The sequence below is a fragment of the Chenopodium album genome, chromosome 22, assembly GCF_948465745.1.
Source record: "Chenopodium album chromosome 22, dcCheAlbu1.1, whole genome shotgun sequence".
Taxonomy (NCBI): domain Eukaryota; kingdom Viridiplantae; phylum Streptophyta; class Magnoliopsida; order Caryophyllales; family Amaranthaceae; genus Chenopodium; species Chenopodium album.
This window is the reverse complement of record NC_137855.1, coordinates 40,965,542-40,984,736: the sequence shown is the minus strand read 5'-3', so window position 1 is coordinate 40,984,736 and position 19,195 is coordinate 40,965,542. Positions and strand designations below refer to the sequence as shown.

Genomic DNA, 19,195 nt, shown 5'->3' with positions numbered 1-19,195 from the left:
TTCTAATTAGAAGAATTAAAAATAGATATGTCGTACCTTGATTTTGAAAAGAAAAAAAAACAATATCCTCAGTAAGTTGGTAGGTTCCAAAGGCCATATATCCGATTATACCATTATCAGATTTATCCTTCATAATACTTAGATCAATAGATCGGATCACATGATTTATTTTTTGTCTTCCTATTTAAATACTTAATTTCAAAAAGTTCTCAAGCAATACTAGTGACTAATGAGTAATTGAGCATATAAAATTAATATTCTTAGTTTTTTTTTTTTTTTTTTTTTTTTTTTTTTTTTTTTTTTTTTACTTAATTATATATATTTGCCATCTACTCAAACAATGCTTGTAGTAGCTAGCTTAGCATAATTTATTAATGTGAACAAAAATAATGCAGCAACAATGGCTGGCCAGCCGGCCGCGTCATTATTATTATTGTTTATTCTATTGTTTTAGTGGTTAATATTATCACAAGCTGCCAGTTATGTTATCACTCGACTTAATACAAAATTAATTATGTGTTAATATATATTCTCATAACATATCGAGTTCATGTTATACTATTATGTATACATGTATATATATATTGTGCATATATACATGTGTAAATTCCTCCTACAATCTTGAATATGGTTATTTTTGTTTCTCTACAAACAATTTCCCTTATATATTCATGTGCACCTCTCAATCTCTTGAACTTTAAAACTAGTATATATTAATACCTCTAAACAAATGTATTAGTCTAGGGGAATAACAAAATATGTGCTTTATTTCTTTTATTTTTGACTCTAAAGTACAAAGTTTAGATATCATTACAATCAAGATTGTCCCAAATTACAAGAGATTAGAGAGACTATAGATGGCTACGTTTCCTTCTTATCAAAGCAATAATATCTCAAAATTTTAATTATGATCTTTGTAAAAAGCCTCATTTATTGAAACAAGTTTTAAATTTGTTTTGCTTAATCTGTTTTGTACGTGACCTTTAATTAAAAATCTGCGGCCCGGCCCTCACTTTTGCTTTTCATTTAATTATAAAACGATTTAATGTACGTTTATTACCTTTTGGTTTGAATAATAAAGTGCAAAATCATGGATCTTTAGGGCTTAAAGCCCGGATTAACGGTCAAATCATACTACCTTAGTGGTTGTCTTCCCTGCCTAATCTTCTCTTAATTTCATGGAATTTGTTTATTTTTCCATGCATGCATGCATTGCATCTTATCAACAACTCCTAAATTAAATGAAACTTAAATAGTTAGATATATAATCATTGAGGTAAAGGGTTGCATATATAAACTTGAGTTGAAACTATGATACACGTGCAATAGTCATTATATAATTATATGTATAGTGTAAAATTATAATGCAAATTTATCATTTCGTTCTATAGTACTCTAGCAATATGAATGTTATTCATGGTCGTTTTTGCCAATTATTGATCTTTTTGTCAATTATTTTGTATCATAATATTAAAGTGTTTACAATTACAATATTGAACTCAAATGTGGTAGTAATGGAGGTATTACTTAAAAATGATTATCGTGGCTTGTTTATTAGTGTGGATCGAAGAGAATGACAAATACGGAAAAAATGATATAATCGGAATTTAATCTTAGGTTGAACGCCATATAATTATAAACAACCAAGAAAACTATCATTTAGATCGAGAATAATAATTAAAATAAATAAGTACACCATTACATGATTAATTCATCTATACATAATTTTAGGTTTAGAAGTCTAAGTAGCTCTTAAGTTAATAACAATATGTACTGCGTAGTTCTTTGTTTCTAATGATATCAAAACCTTATATACTGTATATAAATCACTCAAGTATATCGATTCTTGGTGGAAAAAAAATAACACAAGGAATAACATTTTTCCAAGAGAGGTGTATTATTATATGCACACGTGTCGGCATGTGCATATTGGGCATATTATAGAAGCACCAAGCTAGTGAATTAATTAGCATGTTTTTTGATATTGGACATATTATAGAAGCACCAAGCTAGTGAATTAGCAATTTTTTTGATATGTTAACTAGTTTTAGGCACAAACGATGCCCCAAGTTATTGCATATTTTTATAAAGAAAATGTTTATTAGTATTTAATTTTTATTGAATGACAAGTAATATGAAAATTTATTAGTGTCTAGCACGTTAGAGTTAAAGTCGTGGGTTCAATCTTGTAAAAATCATATTTATAAACATGGAGATAAACATGGAGTGAAAATTAGATTAAATTAGGAGAGCGCCACGTGACAAGCAAGTATAGATGATTAACTCCGGTTTAATTAATTTTTAACTTTGCTTGGTTATATTTTTTTTAACTCTTTTTTTTTTTTTTTAAATATTCTTTAAATCTTCACTTCTTCAAGAAAAGTTTAAGCTTTATATATGTATAATCATGTTAATTAGGTGATGTAATCTATACAAGGCTTTTCCCCTTTTTATATAAGCACTTTGGTTTACTTGTTGAGGTCTATGACCTTTTTGCTTTTGGTCATAAACTCCGGAATAAAGTTCATATCATCCATCCTTAATGGCCCCTTAACTTCCCTCATTTTCAGGTTTTCAGCTCCCATACACCACTTTTAATTACACTAATTAGGACAATATGTTTATTAATTAGTGTTACTATTTAATTAATTAAGAATAATGATGCTTTTCTGAGGTCTAGAAATGGATCTTCTAAGGGTTGAAGTTGAACTAAACCTTTTTAGTGGCTTTAATTATCTTTACCTAAAACACAACCTTTTGTTATTTTTTAACAATTTCATGCAATAAGCTAAAACTACTATAAGGGGGTCAAAGTATGCGAGCTAATAATTTCTTACTTCCTTTTTCTTGTTATGCTTTTAGCTTATTTTAATTGATTTATTTAATTATAATTATGTAATTAACCAATATTAGCTAACCATGTCCAAAGTGAAATGGGTCAGGCTGAACCCACATGTTAAATTGGAATGCTGACCCTGATTGGGCCACTAAGAAAATGGCTCAACTATTGTCGAACCTTTCTTTTCTTTTCTTTAATTTTTTCTGTTTTTTCAAATATTATTTTAATTATATTTGTTTGGAGGAATTGTTGATTGGTTAAAAACTCAACGGTCCATTATAGCAAGTGTAGAAGCACTGAAGCAATGATATCTATCAACCTTATTATGCAAATATTAATTGGCAATTATTCAAAGTATAATATAACAGTAAATTAAATATACATTGTTTTATAAAAATAAAGAAAAAGTCCAATAAAATGTCTAATGACACTGACAAATCTAGAAATATTTGTTCTTGGTGAATAACTAAAAACTTGCAATAACAAATATGCAAAAAAGCCCAAACAATACATATGCACTAAAATGGCATTGCTTCTATGACACCAGGACAAGTACGTTTTAAAATTCTATGGATAGGAAGGGAGCACTTTGCAAATTCATAATTATTTTACATGGGCAGGTTTAACTAATTACTCCGTATTCTAGTTCGACAATAAGAAGGGTAAACTTAGTTACTCCGTAAAAAAAATATTACAAAGTGAAAAACTCTCACAAAAATTGATTAAATGGAGCAAATATATAGAGATAGAAGGAGTATACGCATTAACTAGTGCATTAAGCAACGAAAGGGAGGTACGTAGCATGGTCCAGACTCCAGAGCTAGTAGTGCCAAATGCCAACAGCTAAAATGCAAAACATGTGGAAGAGGCAAGTAGGCAACATCAACAAACTGAATCTCTAGTCCCATTGTAACCTTGTTTAGTGAAGCAGACATTCACTTTCATTTATTTCTCCCCTTTTAATTATTTAGTGGTCACTCTTTTCATTTGCTTTGGAACTACTTCGTATATTATAGGGTAAAGGGTCCAATTAGAGATCGAGGGCTAAGCTAACTGTTTCACATGTAATGTACACGAGAAGGCATCAATAATTGTTATTTATTCATCAAATTTTAACTTAATCTTATTTCATAGTCATACAAGATTATTTAGGGTACAATGCTGTCCTAGATGAATTTCAATCAACTAATAGTCGTGGTAGAGTAGCAAATTTGGCTATCGGCGGTGGTGGTGAGGCAGTGGTACGGATGCTAGAATGATAGTGGTGGTGGCTGCAGTGAAGGTAGGTGCGAAAAATCATAAAAGTACATTGTAAGTAGAAAGAAGCAAGACACATACTACTTAGCTTATCAATCGTTTCCCTTGCCACAAAAAGCTTTTCAGTCTAGCATGTTAAACCAAAAGGGGAATTTGCATTGTTACTAAGTTAAATAGAGTATGTAAACACTAAAACAGTGCATAAATCAGAAAAATTCTAAAAACAATACTTCATCGTTCATAGTAATAAAAAAATAATAACATAACTCGTGTGAAAGTATATTAAGCCAGTATGCTTATTATTACGTGAGCATTATGTAGGAAGCGTAGCATAATAATTGTATTATGTCTACTCCAATAAAGGAATAGACAACCAACATTTTAATTAACAATATGAATTATTGGCCCCTATTCAATTGAAATCAGCATTGAAAAGTTAGGCTTTTGTCAAGAAACAACTAGCAAGTCATTTTCTCTTCATTATTGATTGATAATTGTCCAGGAAAGGACAACAGCTTTCTTATCAGAAAAGCATCCAGACAATGAACCATTTGTTCAATGTTCTAGTTCAAATTTTCACGAGCTTGCAGGCTGCTGCTACATCAGCTTCGCTCTCTCCTTTAAGAATAACCATTTTTAATGTATATACTGTATACACATTTTCTCTGTTTCAGAAGTCAAAAGCATGGAGCAAATTGCAAACTTGAAGTGGATGGTACATCTTAATCAATGCAGCATAATTTGCATTCTGAAACAAAATTTCCTGTACGATTTGCTATACTCATAGATTTTTAAACATTCACAAATGAGGGAACACCGTGCTACAGCTACACAATAACATTTTAGAACATACATCCTTCAATTATCAAGCAGAATTAGGGAGTTTGATGTGGAGGAGAGAAAATAAATTCTACAATGGCATAAGCACTTAGCAATAAGCTATATATGAAGAATGTCACCTTCCAAATAATCTCGTAACTGATGAAGTAAGTGCAGAAGTGAGGAACTTCAACCCAGAAGAGCCGCCAGGAAAGTAAGAAATCGCATAGTATGTCAGTGCAAATACCTGCCGGAGTTCAAAAAAGATAACAAACTCCTATCAGATTTGGTGCTCTAACCCTTTTCCAAGGGCTGGGGGATGCTTAAGAAACTTAATGTCACTACGTCAGACATAATATGAGATGGTGAAAATTATCACATGATAAATAGAAATCGTAAGAAAATTTACAGCGAAATCAAACAGCTAAATACCTGTAACACGGAGAAAAGAACAGATAGAATGTAGCTATGGAGCACCATGGACACATAGATTGTACCAAACATACAGCCAAGAATTCCCAATGAAAATGGAAGTCTCTGCAAAAGAGAACAAAAAGCACTGTCAGCAAAAACCAACAAAAATGCAGGGATTACATACATGATGCAGAAAACAAATGTCCCTATTGAAAAATGATAGAAGGGTACCTCTTTCGTAGACATATGAGCTAGCTGATTAGATGGCCCCCTCAGTGCAAAAAAAGACCCAACGATGAACCCACATCCAAGAGTGAAGCAGATAGCAAACTTTTGAGGCATCAATACCATGACCGGAAGGAACATAGTGAAAGCAATGAAGACAAAAAATACTCCAGTGGCTAGAAATAAACCGAAGTACATAAGAGATTTTCCCGAGGGTACATTACTAGTGGCAGTCTGCAGGTTCCCTGGCAAGTCTCTCACCCCTTTAGAAACCCTGGTAAATCAAATACCAAAACAAGAGCAAAAAATTAGCACACCACACATCATTAAAAAAAAATTTTAGCAGAGAGTTTATGATTAGGAAGCTAGGGCAGCACATAATAAGCGTAAGTATTATCCTCAAAAACAGAAAGGAACTAAAACAAAGTACTCCATATACAAATCCAATCATGCTGGAGTCTGGACATCCAACAAAAGCAATGCAGAAAAAGCAGCTGATTCCACAGATCGCAAAAGGCTGACATTACCATACATTACATAACAAATCAACCCCACTAGCCTTATTAGTTATAGCGCAAGATACTGTCCCAGTATGCTTTAGCCAAAGAACACACATTTCCAAAGCACCTCCTATTACTTACTCCCAAACCAACAAATCTTACCTCCTATTATGTACTCCCAAACCAACAAATTTATCCTCCTATTACTCCCAAACTTCCCTTCTAACCTAAAGAGCCTACTCTCAAATCCTCAAATTTTACCTCCTATTATTTTTGAACTCCCCTTCTACCCTAATGAGCCTATTTCACAGAGCACCCACCACCTCAAGGGTCTACCACCTCCATAGCACAGGATACAAACATTAGATACCAAGGTTATAGTAGATTACCCACCTGGAAATCTTAAAAGTGTTAACTTTAACATATTTAAAACTGATTTCCAGACAAAGGCCTTCAGCTTCATAGGAGCCTTTGTGATCCAAACAAATTTGGAGGCATGGAAACTGTAGTGTTCAATGCTTTAAAATATATAGTTCACTGACACCGGAGTCCAAATACACTCGCTACAATCTGTGCTGTATATTTGGTAGCAGGATTTACAGGAAAAGTAGACTGAAGTATCAGCTTGCGTATTGTTTTACAAGAAAAAAAATATAATGTTCACCCATGTAAATACTATGAAAGCCAGAGGTCTGGAACTCTAGATCCACTCATCCACGTGAAATCATAACCCATCAGATCAGAGTTCTAGATGCTTAGCGATTGCTCACACCCAACCCTCAACTCCACCCCACCCCCCCCCCCCCCCCCCCCAAACAAATCTCTCTCTCTCTCTCTCTCTCTCTCTCACACACACACACACACACACACACACACACACTTGCCAGAACACTTCAATAGTCTTAGTCTCTTAGGGTAGCATTTCCAGAAACTCCAACCATACTTGGAAATCATAATCAACTAATCATGGGACTCTGGGTTACTGACTTGGGGAGCAAAAGTATTATTAAGCAACTAATTGCAATACTGGGAAAAGACCAGATAGGTATAAGTGTTTGACATAGAAGAAAGTGTGCTCACAATCATCATTGCTTGTCTTTGATAGGTGAAGTGAACACTAGATTAAACAATTAACAAGAATAGTCTTGCTAAATAGGCAGGCTAGTGATAGATGGCCAAGCAAAGTTTTAGTGCCTAACAGTGGTGTAACAAAGTACTCCCTCCAAATTAATTTAAATTTACAAACTTATTTTTCACAGAAACCCAGAATTGTATCAAACTTAGGAGAGAAAGAAAAGTAAAATGTGGAAGTGACAATTTAAAAAAATCATTCGTGGGAGGAAAAGTGGTGGGTCCCATTTCCAAAAATAGTAAGTTATAAGTGTGTAAAGTAAAAAGAAACATTCAAAAAAGGAAAGTAAGTAAATTAGAAGAAATCGGAGGGAGTTCTCATGCAATACAATTTAACAACAAGCTGCGTTGGCACCAAGTCCTCTCCAAACAAGATGCTTCAATCATAAGAGCTATGCACTGGGACTGGTCTAAGGAAATTTTGAGGCTTTGGCCAAGGGTGTTATAAAAAGACAATTTCAAAATTTGATGCACCATTTAATTGACCATTCCCAATGCACTCGCCTCAGCGAAAAGATTCCATTAAATGCACATAGAAAACCAAATAACATCAACATGACAACAACCCACAAATGGGGATTACACAATAACTACATTTGGTGACCTTGTCCTAGCTACAGCCTAGCAGAAAGTACCATTCATGAGCTACCTGCTAATCACTCGAATCTTAGCATCTGCAAGAACCAAATTTCATGGAATGCGCTGAAATTAGATCATGAATTTATCCTTCACCTGCAGGAATTCAATTTGACAGCATATTCTAGTTCCAATAAAACCTCCCCATTTAAAAAAGAAAAATCATTCCATGTTGCCATGCCATCTTTTGCCACGGGTTCAAGTATGTCTTCCTTCTCTCACTGAACATATTTGATCAAAATTACAAGCTTGATAGTTCTCTGTAAGACCCCTGATCACAATGCCCAAATCCCTCCTCAACAATGTCTGCTCTATCAACACTCCATCATACTCGAAGACATCTAATTCTTCCTCATAGTTATACCAAAAACCAATATTCAATATCTGCCCGGTTAATTTATCAAATCACTAATGATAAAAGAAGATATCTATCGTGCTACGGAAAGCAAAGGGAACACCTGCAATCAAGATTCACAAGTGCTCATTGAGCAAGAGTAAAATAGAAACATGACAGCAGCCTATTTAAGAGTGAAGAACTGACATGCATATCCAAGGATCTCGTTTAAAATTTTAGTCTAAATTCTCGAACATACCACAAGGCTGTCAAATTTTCTGAACATCTACAAGATGGCATTAGACTAACATCCAATATGATTGCACTAAAATAAAGAGCACATAAAGTCATCCAAATGAAAGAAACATGAAAAGGTCACAAACAATTTAAAGTTAAAAGAATCTGAACACTTAGGTGGTTAGTTAACACGTGGCCTGCTTGCGATACTTTGGCATTTCGTGATGTAAGTGAGAGCGGTTTTTTTTTTTTTACTTGTGCTATAATACAGCCCAATTTTATATAAACAAGTAAAAAGTCTCATCCAAGAAATTATGAAGACAGAGATTGTCGAGTGCAGCTTCTGTGATGTCCATTGGGACCCATGTTTCAAGGTCCTTGGGGATCCGTGTTCTAAAGCCCATGAATCCGAATGTTGTTGCTGATGAGTATTTTGCTCAAATAGTTAACTTATGTGGAGTTAATAGCTTAAGCTAGTGTGATTGACAAGTAGTACATTCATCTTATTAGTATTAATCACGCATTAATTATGCAGATGCCCACCTTTGATTTTTAATGCGACATGCAATTGAGCAAGCAAGGTGCAAGAATGAGGAGCTTGGATGTTATATGAGTTACTTTAGCCCTAAACAGAATATTAATTTCTTAAAAATTGATTTGAAGACTCAGAGTACCCGGCATCTTCTTGAGAAATTGAGTGATGAGTAGAATATGGATGATGGTGCTAGTGCTGCTAATGCTCATTAAAAGGAGGTAATTGGAGAAACTGCTACTAATGTTCATCAAGAGGAAGAAAAAGGTGGAAGAGGGAGGAATTAGGGGGAAGAGAAGAAAAAAAAAAGGAAGAATGAGGAGCAAAAACAAAAATCCCAAGTTTTAGGCGCATGGAAATCAAACAGGGGAAAAAATGAATTACATTAGTTGAGCAACAAAACGAAGAATTAAAGAAGAAGTAAGCTGGTAAAAAGAAGAGAGGTTGATAGACACCGGCGAGGTGTAAGTGTTGATGATGCTGGTGAGGTGATGATTTCATTTGGATTTTTATGGGAAATTTTGTGTTTGCTCTTGCTAAATTGGAATCTGATGTTAAGTTCTGATGTTGGTTGACTTGTGATAACAATTTGGGTTTAATAATGATTTGATTTGGGTTTACAACTAACACTACTAATTTAGTTAAAAGATAACTAGGGATATAACAATGAAAGAGTAGGAACAATTAGTGTATGTATCGAGCTCAAACATTTTTGTATAGCTCACCTAATAAGTTAGTTCAAACATTTATAAGTACTATCTCCAACCCATTTTTTTAAATTGACTATATATATTATGCTAACAAATTTCAAAGTGGATAAACATTTAACGCAAAAGGATATTCTTAATTATGTTCATGAATAATTGCTACATATAAAGCTCACATAAATTCACTAAAACGAACCAAAAGTGCTCAAGGTATAATTATCATCTTGGTATGATAGCTACACACACGTAGTATTTTAATTACACAGAGTAAAAATTAAAAGAGCTTTGCAAGATCAAAGCACATACATGAGTTAATTTAATACTACAGAGTTGAGCTTTAAATGAGATGCGCTCAAACCCTAACCGGAAAATACACTAAGGTGATTTCTCAAACTGAACCCCATACTCCTCTAGCAGAAACAAGCAACAATTAGGCCAGTAGACACTAATTACACAAAGTACCTAGATTAATAACAAGAACAAAACTTTCAACTATCCAACAGCTCTTGATGATCCAATTCAGTCTAGAATTGAGCAAAAACAATGACAGAAGGTATAAAACAAATCAAAAGAACACGAATTTCTGTAGAAAACCCTGAATTAGACATCAAACCAATCATCATCAAAATCAGAAATTTTGCTTAAAAGATCAGATTTCACCAAGAAACCTAATTAAATTAAAGTGCATTCATGATGAAATCCCTAGATTTCCTAGTTAGTTACTTGAAACCCTAGAAATTGAAATGGATAAGATAATGAAGCAGTAGAAATGTCCAAAGTAGTAGAAAAAGATGAAGAACTTACACATTGAAAGTGCCGGAAACGGTGTCGTTAGCAGATCTGACAGCGGATTCAATATCAAAACCTAAAGTAGAGGAGAAATCGGTGGAAGAATCTTGATCTTGGGTAGCAGCGTATGAATTCCAATCAGCTAACAACGACGAAGACGATGAAGTCGATGGTTTGGCGGAAGTTGTCTGCGGCAATTCCTCGGTGCCTGTAAACCATGATTGAGCTGCTTTCATTCTTTATCTGGTTTTCTGAAGAATTGAATCCAGAAAAATGGGAAGAACAATGGAAGAAGACGAGATCAAAGGGAAAGAAATCAAAGAAGAAGATTTAGGTGGTGTTTTTGATTTGTATAGTTTAGAGATACAGTGATGCACACAGCGGTTCTTCGTCTTCCTGAGTACGAGTATGAGTGCGTGTGTAATTAAAGTGACCGGTTGGCGTGCTTGTGGTTTGGTTGAAGCCTTAATTGGTTGGGCGTAGTCACTAGTCACGATTAAAGTTGTGTATTAACAAGCGTTAAAAATCAATAAAGTGCAATATAAAAAAGGAAGATTAATACTCATGAGTCATGACTAATAAACGATGTTACTCACTTTGTTCATACTTTATCTTCTTATTTACTGTTTGATAACTTTAACAAATTTAAATAATATTGCATAAATGAAAATCATGCATTATTTTGTCTTTTCTTACTAAATACTTCCTCTATTTTTGTAATTTAAATTTAATATGTTTGTCTTTTGCACTATTCACCTAATCCTAGTAGAATTTGTTAGATATAGCCGGTGTATCGTACACCCAACTAACCTAAGATTAGTTTTTGCTTTTCATTTGAATAAATACTCATGGACGTACAGTACACCCGAGTGTATGTAACAACCTCTCAATCCGAGTGAGATCTATGCATACACCCAACTAACAATACCCCCAACTAACAAAACACCTAACAATTGTAAAATTGTAAGTAATACTTCACATTTGTTAGAAACGTCTAATAGTATTTATCAATATTTTTTCCTGAACAAAGGTTTCAACTAGAAAAAGAAGTGAAAAAGAAGGAAGTAACTAAAATGAAAAAAGAAACATTCTGGTTTGTTAAATTTTAGGAAATGATCCCATTTGCAGCCATTTCTCGTTGGATTAAGCTCTGGGATCACCTTCATCTCGCACATCCTCATTTGGTATTTCTACTCTCAATTCTTTCTTTCTTGCCTTTTCTTCTTCATAATTACTTGTCTAATTTTTTGAATCTCTTCGATTTATTAATTGATTAGCTGTGCCGATCGACTGTATTGCGTGATTATCACTACAAATTAAGCATAATTAACTGGAACATCAATTTCAACTTTTACTTTATTTCCAATTATTAAATGATTATTTTCTGCCATTCTTTGCTTTTTATATGCTTATATTTCTAGTAAACCCTGTTGTTTAATGGATTTGAGTGGATCATGGCAACTGAATCATTCAAAACAAGTGTCTTTTTCGAATGGTGCACATAAAAAATAATAACAGGCCTAATTTTTAATTAATTGACCAACTATTTTTAATTCTTCACCATATTCTATTTGTTGAAAATGATATTTTCTGAAGTGGGAACCAATGATTTATTTACATTATTATTGTTTCGGGTAAAAACAATGGGACCTTGCCAAAGGTCCAGTAAGGTGGTGAAGACTGGGCTCGATCCAAGTGATGATGGACCGAGGGTTCCCTGCACAGCAAACACACTTAAACTAGCCTCGGGGGTGTTGCCGAGGAAGGCCCCTCCGATGCTAAAGTTAGTACAATGTGTAGAGAGAGAAAGCTATGCAAGAGAATTAATTGCTTGAGGCTTTATGTGTATATCTGTACAAATGTAATATTGATGGCTTTTATACCTTGGCATATATGGGAGAAATGGGTTTGGGCCCAATTGACTTGCCTTGTGGACCGATCTTGACTTTAGCATCATTTGGAGAGTTGAACCTTGACCTTGGGCTTTTAATTGGATCATTTAATGACTTGGCCCAATTGGACTAAATTGGACCCAAACAACTTGCCCCCCAGACCCGATTTGGAAGAATGACGGGTCGGGTTTTGATTAACCAGAAAAAGGAGGGAAGTAAATGATTTAATTAATCTAAAAGGATTTAAATTTAAACCGCCATTAACGAGATAACGGCTGATGGATGGATAATTTGTGGAAGTTGGACGGATAATGGGTAGTTAATCATTGATTAAGGGTAAACGTGTTTAACGGTTACTTAATGAGGAATTTAAGAGCAAATTTAAGCGTGAACCCCTAAAATTCCCATTTCTGGAAATAAAACCAAAAGGGACGCACTCTTTCCTCATTTCTTCACCAACACGAGATTGAACCCCGCAAAAGAATCCCTGAATCCGCATCAAAACTTCGCTGAATCCCCGAGAAATAAGCTTAGAAACCGAAATTCGTCATTCCGAACTTGTAGATCGACGAATTCCGCTTCAGATAAAGGTAATTTCCTCCGATTTTTGTTTGATTTTTTTCGAATTTGAACTCCTTCCCCCTTTTTATTTTTTTTCGACTTTTTCTTCAAAAACCGACAATGGTGAGAGGAGTTAGAGGTAGAGCCCGTGCTCCAAGAAGAGCAAGGCAATTCCCCGATCCCAGGAACAGGACTGGGACCTGGAACGGACAAGGAGTGGGGTCTGACCCTGCTGAAGGAATTAGGGCGACCCCAATTTCATCGGCGCCTCCTGAAGGAACGGAGGAGCCGAGCGTCTCTGGGCGGGTCGAAGAAGTTCCCGCTCAACTTTGGGATGTCCTTCCTGGATTTCAGGAGTGGCAGGACGCTGAAGTAGCCTCAGCCATGATAAAGAACTGCCCCTACCATTGGTGGGTACAGCACGCCGAGGTGTATCAGTTTGCTAAACAAATAGAGCTGCACTATGGCATAATGGAAGCTGATGGGTATTGGTGCAGAATGCCCGTTGCATCTGATAGAATCCATCGTCCACCCCCGGGGTACGTGGGGGTGTACACAAGACAGCTTCAGTATGGGCTGAGGTTTCCTCTGGACACATTTGTCCGAGACTTGCTGATCCACTACAGGGTCTCCCTGTGCCAGCTAACTCCTGTCAGCATCCGAAGGGTGATGACGTATTTGTGGGTCTACAAGTTTTTCAGATATGTGCCGAACCTCCACTGCTTCAAAAAGCTTCATCGGCTAGTGCCAAACACTCAAAGTGGGCACGGTGATCATGGTCCTGGGTGGTACCGAATTGAGTCTCGGCCCCAGTATTTAACCATGTGGCCGAATGACTCCTCAGACAAGGAATGGAGGGGTCAATGGATCTGGGTTAGGGCGCCCACAGATCCTGACCATCCTTACGTCTTCAGCTCTCCCAGGTATCTATCTGAGCCTGACCCTGAAATGGGAAGTCTGGGCCCTCCCGAAGATAGAGGCCCGGATCCGCACCTTAATCAGCAAAATATTTTCGGCCGAATGCTGAACCCTGGGGGCGCTGGAGGCCGAATGAAGTATATCCCGGAGACTTGGCTCCCGGATAACCACTATATTTTCCAAGAGCACATGCTAGCAGCTGTCGGCCTCAGCCGAAAGTTCAGGGATGGTAAGTTTCTTCGGCTGGGGCCGAGGCCTTTATTATTTATTCTTAGCAAGAATTTTGTTTTGCACTTTCCTGCTGAGCCGATCCAGCATTTTTATTTTGCTGAACTGACCTTTTCTCCTTTCTTATACCCAGAGCGGAACGAGACAAACGTTGGCATCGACTACAATCGTCTCGGCGTCAACCAAGAGAGAGTTATTATCGATCGAGCCCCCGCTATCACTGATTCAAAGCACAGGGAGGTCTATCTAGATCACTCTCATCTCCAAATCGAGGCTGTTGCCCTGTATCAGAGGCAGAAGCCTTGGTGGAAGAAGAGAGATCCTTGGCTTCAACTGCTAGCTGAGGAGCTTGAAGCCGCCCGTACAGCCGAGGAGGTTGCACGGGCTCTTGAAGCTTGTGAAGGGGGAGAAGGGTCCTCCAGGGCTGCTGAAGAAAAAGCAGCAGCGAGGGCGGCTGAAGAAGAAGACGAGGCTTTGCTGGAGACCTCGGTGAGTTGCGCTTAACTTTTTAGCTTTGAAATTTCTTTTTTTTTTTTTATTTTTTTATTTTTTTTTAACTCACACTCTTCCTGCCCCCCCTGTTTTTTGCAGTCTGAAGGGAGCAAAAAGCAGAGAGAAGGAAAAGCTCCTGTTCGTCCCGAAGATCAAATCCGGGAAGACTCTGAAGAATCAGATATGGATGAACAACCCCTTCAGAAAAGGAGGAGACGGATGGCCATCATCGGCCCTCATGACTTCCAAACGGGGCCGAGGCCGGCCGGCATCAGCATCAGAGAGCCCGGAGAAGGCGGCGAATTGCCGAGGGTTCCCCCACCACCACCACAATCCCCACCGAAGACCCCTTCCCCACCTCCTGAGATGGAGGTGGACCAAAAGACTCCCAATCCCAAGGGAGGGGTCCCAGCCGAGGGAACTGTAGATAGTGCCGAAGGGCACAATGCTGAAAGTGCTGAGAAGCCCGCTGATGAGGGTTTCTCAGCTGACATTGCTAGAGAGGTTGAGGCTTTCGTTCTCAACCCCGAAGGGGAAGCAGAGGTCATCGTCATCGACTCTGCTGAGAAGGGAGAGAAGACTGCTGAAGAAGAAGAAGTTGAACCTCAAAGGGTTCATGAAGCTCCTGAGTCTTCCTTCCCCTCCTTCCAGACGCTGCACTCTGGAGAGATGGGGTTCTCGGCCTCCCGAATTCCAATTCCAGATCATATCTGGGACGTCATATGGGGCCAGAACCGAGAAGGTGCAGAAGCCTACTTCGGCAATTTTGCTGGAATGTCCGAAGTAGACAGGGCAAGGGCCTGGTCGTTAAAGGCCACTACTGGGATGGGTGAATCCAGCAGATCTGTCCCAGACCCTGTAAGGACGAATCAACTGCCGATGATGCAGGTAAATCCTTACTCTTGTTTCTATTTTTCTGTTCAGCTCTTCAGCTCCAAGTTATTATGTTTGTTGTTTTTTTTTTACTGAGTTGTGCCTCTGCTTTCAGTTTGTGCACAATCAGACTCTCACTGTAGAGCTGATAGACACCCTACAAGATAGGGTGGACGATGCTGAGCATGCCCAGAAGGTGGCTGTTGAAGAGCTGAAGCTTGCTCAGATGAAGCAGGCAACAGCTGAAGAAAAGCAAAAGGAAGGGGAGGAATACGAAAAGAAGGCTGCTGAATCCCTCCAGACCTTTTGCACTGCTATGGAGAGGGAGGTTTTCCCCCCGCTAATAGAAGGGGAGAACTTTCTCCGAGATCACATGGGAGTGGACGTTACCAAATTCAAGGCTGCCATTGAAAGCCGAATCAAGGATGGAGCTACTGCACAGGCTGAGGTGCAGTAGAAATTGGAAGCTTCAGAAGCCAGTAGGATGGCTGCTGAAGAACAGCTCCAAGCCCAAAACGTCCAACTCTCAGAGGCTGTTGCTGCTGCCGAAGCTGAGAGAGCGAAGCTGAGAGAGGCTGAGGATCAGCTAAGGGTAAAAAATGACGAGCTGACTCAACTGAAGGCTGAAGCTTCAGAGGTTCAGCAAGAGCTGAACAAGAAGAAGGGTGCCTCTTCCGAGCTCGCTGAAGAGCTAAATCAATCCAAGAAAAACTTGGAGGAGGTGCAGAAGAAGCTAGCAGATGTTGAAGCCCTGCTCAAGACCCGCATTTATACTCAAGAAGAGTACGAGATGGGATTTAAGAACGGGTTCAGAGTATGCCGAAGACTTTGTCTCCATGCTGAGCCGAATCTGGACTGGTCCAAGTGTGCTGAGTGGGGCCAGGATCCAGAAGATCCCCATATGAAGTTCCCTACTCAAGCCGAAGCTGAGATTCTTGCAGCTGAGGAAGCTGAGGAAGAAGAAGAGAGGAGGGAAGCTCAGCAGGGTGCACAGCCTGCTTCATCTGCTGCTGGAGCTGAAGCCAGCATTGCTGATCAGTCTGATCCTCGGGCTGAAGCATAGGAACTCGGGCAGTCGTCTTCAGAATCTTGCGGTTCATCATGCGCTCAACTTTAGACTTGCCGCTTCTGAAAAATATTTTTGCCTTGTTTTTTGCTTCAGCCTGCCTTGATGTACAAACTGCTTTATTTGTTTTTGTATTGTACTTCGGCAGCTGTATTTTTCCGCTTGTGGGCGGCTGCCGATATTTCGTTATGTCCTAGACAATTCTGAATTCTGTAGCTCATTTTCTGAGCCTTTGAGTTTTATCTGATGCATTTCTCTTCAACTACTTTGCCTTATTTTGAATGCTTTACTTTTTCTTCAAAAACTTGCTAAGTACAAAGCTTTCAGCTTGAAGAATTTCTGCTGAAGATAAACTTGCACTGACAGTGCTTCTTGCCTCCCTCAGTAATCTGAAGACTCAAGTCTTTGGATTACTAAATTGGATTTCTGCCTAACTTTAAAAACGGGTATCTAAAACACAAGGCCAACTGAAGGCAATGTTTCGGATCATGGTTTTCTGGGATACAAGGCTCAGTTAAGACAATATCCCAGAATTGTCCACAGATTCATGCCTTTGGAGAACAAGTCTTGTTGAAATTTAACCTCAGCTGAAAGACCAGAGTTCTTTGAAAGGCGAGTTTGTCAGCAATCTGAAACCCAGTTATCCGAAGGCGAAGGTTTCAGACGAGGCTGAATAAAAATTTTCTAATAGTTGCCTTTATCCTTGGTTTTCTTTCTATCTTTAAAAATGGATATCTGAAACACAGGGCCAACTGAAGGTAATGTTTCAAATAATGGCTTTCTGGGATACGAGGCTCAGCTAAGGCAATATCCCAGACTTGTCCATGGACTCATGTCTTTGGAGAACAAGTCTCGCTGAAGTTTAGCTCCAGCTGAAAGACCAGAGTTCTTTGAAAAGACGGGTTTGTCAGCAATCTGAAACCCAGTTACCCGAAGGCGAAGGTTTCAGACGAGGCTGGATGAAAACCCTTAAAGAGTAGATAGAATGAAGAAAACTTAAAAGAATAAAATGGTGGCTCTGAGGCCTTTCATTAATAATTCAAAATGTACATACAAAGATTGTTCTGCCCCGAAGGGTTTACACATGGTATTTCTTAAGTACATCAGCGTTCCAGTGATTTTTCAGCTCAGTTCCATCTAACTGGCGAAGTCTGTATGTCCCTGGCTGAAGCTCATCATAAATTTCATAAGGTCCCTCCCATGCGGCTGAGAGTTTCCCATGGATTCGGCCTTTCTGAACTGCAGCAGCATTCCGAAGGACAAGATCTCCAATTTTGAGAGGCCTTGCATGGACCCTTCGGTTGTAAAATTTGATGATTCTCTGCTTGTAAGCGGCCATTCTGTCTCGGGCTGAGTCTCTCACTTCGTCAAGAAAATCAAGGGATTCCTTCATAAGTTGCTCGTTCTCAGCCCAGAAGTGGTGCACTCTTAAACTTTCAGAACCGATTTCCACCGGAAGAACGGCTTCGGCACCATACACCAACTCAAAAGGTGAATAGCCCGTTGCCTCTTTTTCAGTTGTCCGAAGTGACCAGAGGGTTCCTGGAAGCTCCTCTATCCACTTGGACTTTTGATCTTCAACCCTTTTCTTCAAGGCGTTGAGGATTTGTTTATTTGCAGCTTCGGCTTGGCCATTACTTTGTGGATGACACACTGCTGAGTATGCCAGTTTGATGCCGAACTGATCTGTGTACCGCCTCAGCGGTAGATTATCAAATTGCCTTCCATGATCAAAGACAAAAACCCTCGGAATACCAAAGCGAGTAATAATATTCTGCCAGATAAATTTCCTGACAGTTTGCTCTGTGATATTCGAGGCTGCTTCAGCCTCAATCCATTTGCTGAAATAGTCGATGCCGACTATTCACCATCTTTTTTGGTAGGGTGCATCTGGAAATGGCCCCAGAATATCCAGCCCCCATTGGGCAAACGGAAGCGGATTTAGGATCGGCTGAAGGTTTCTAGCTGGCTGATGGATGACTGGTGCGAATTTTTGACATTTCTCGCACTTCCTGACCAGCTCCTTGGCGTCAGAGACCATGGTGGGCCAGTAATATCCGGCCCTCAATGCCTTATGGGCTAGGGTCCTTCCCCCAATGTGGTTTCCACAGATGCCGAGGTGAATATCCCGAAGGATATAATCTGCATCTGTTGGTCCCACGCATTTCAGCAATGGGGCTGAGAAGGACTTTTTCAGAAGCTCTCCTCTGAAGACGATGAACCTTGAGCTAGTTCTCTTCAGCTTGGAAGCCAGAATATTGTCTTCGGGAATTTCTCCCCGAAACTTGAAAGCTAGGATGGGGTCCATCCAGCTGGGCTCTGGGTCGGCGCAGCACACTTCGGGTGCTTCGTCGACACTTCTTTCTCGGCGCACCTCCAAATATACAGATCTGTTCAGCTCGGTGAGAGTTGAACTGGCAAGTTTGGAGAGTGCATCGGCTTGAGCATTCTGACCCCTTGGGATCAGCTGCACTTCAAAGGTTCTCAGCTTTGCAATAACTGATTTGATCTTGGCAAGATAATTTACCATGGAGGGCTCTTTGGCCTCGTAACTGCCACCAATCTGATATGCAACTAGCTGAGAGTCTGTTTTCAGACAAACATGCTCGGCTTCCAGAGAGATGCACAATTCTAGGCCTGCAATTGCTGCCTCGTACTCAGCTTCGTTGTTCGAAGCCTTGAAAGAAAATTTTAGTGCATACTCAAAGGATTTGCCTTCGGGAGAGGTTATCACTACCCCTGCCC

The 19,195-nt window shown here is 38.8% G+C and overlaps 1 protein-coding gene across 1 annotated transcript; it reads right to left on the bottom strand.

Annotated features, from left to right (window-relative positions):
• Window positions 1–4,740: 4,740 nt before the first annotated feature.
• Window positions 4,741–10,844, bottom strand: LOC145605500 (protein transport protein sft2-like). The gene is made up of 4 exons (XM_081661562.1): window positions 10,436–10,844; window positions 5,561–5,828; window positions 5,348–5,452; window positions 4,741–5,162 (listed from the first exon to the last, which is right to left on the bottom strand). The coding sequence occupies exons 1-4, from the start codon at window positions 10,654–10,656 to the stop codon at window positions 5,052–5,054; spliced, it is 705 nt and encodes a 234-aa protein (XP_081517688.1). The 5' UTR covers window positions 10,657–10,844; the 3' UTR covers window positions 4,741–5,051.
• Window positions 10,845–19,195: the final 8,351 nt, after the last annotated feature.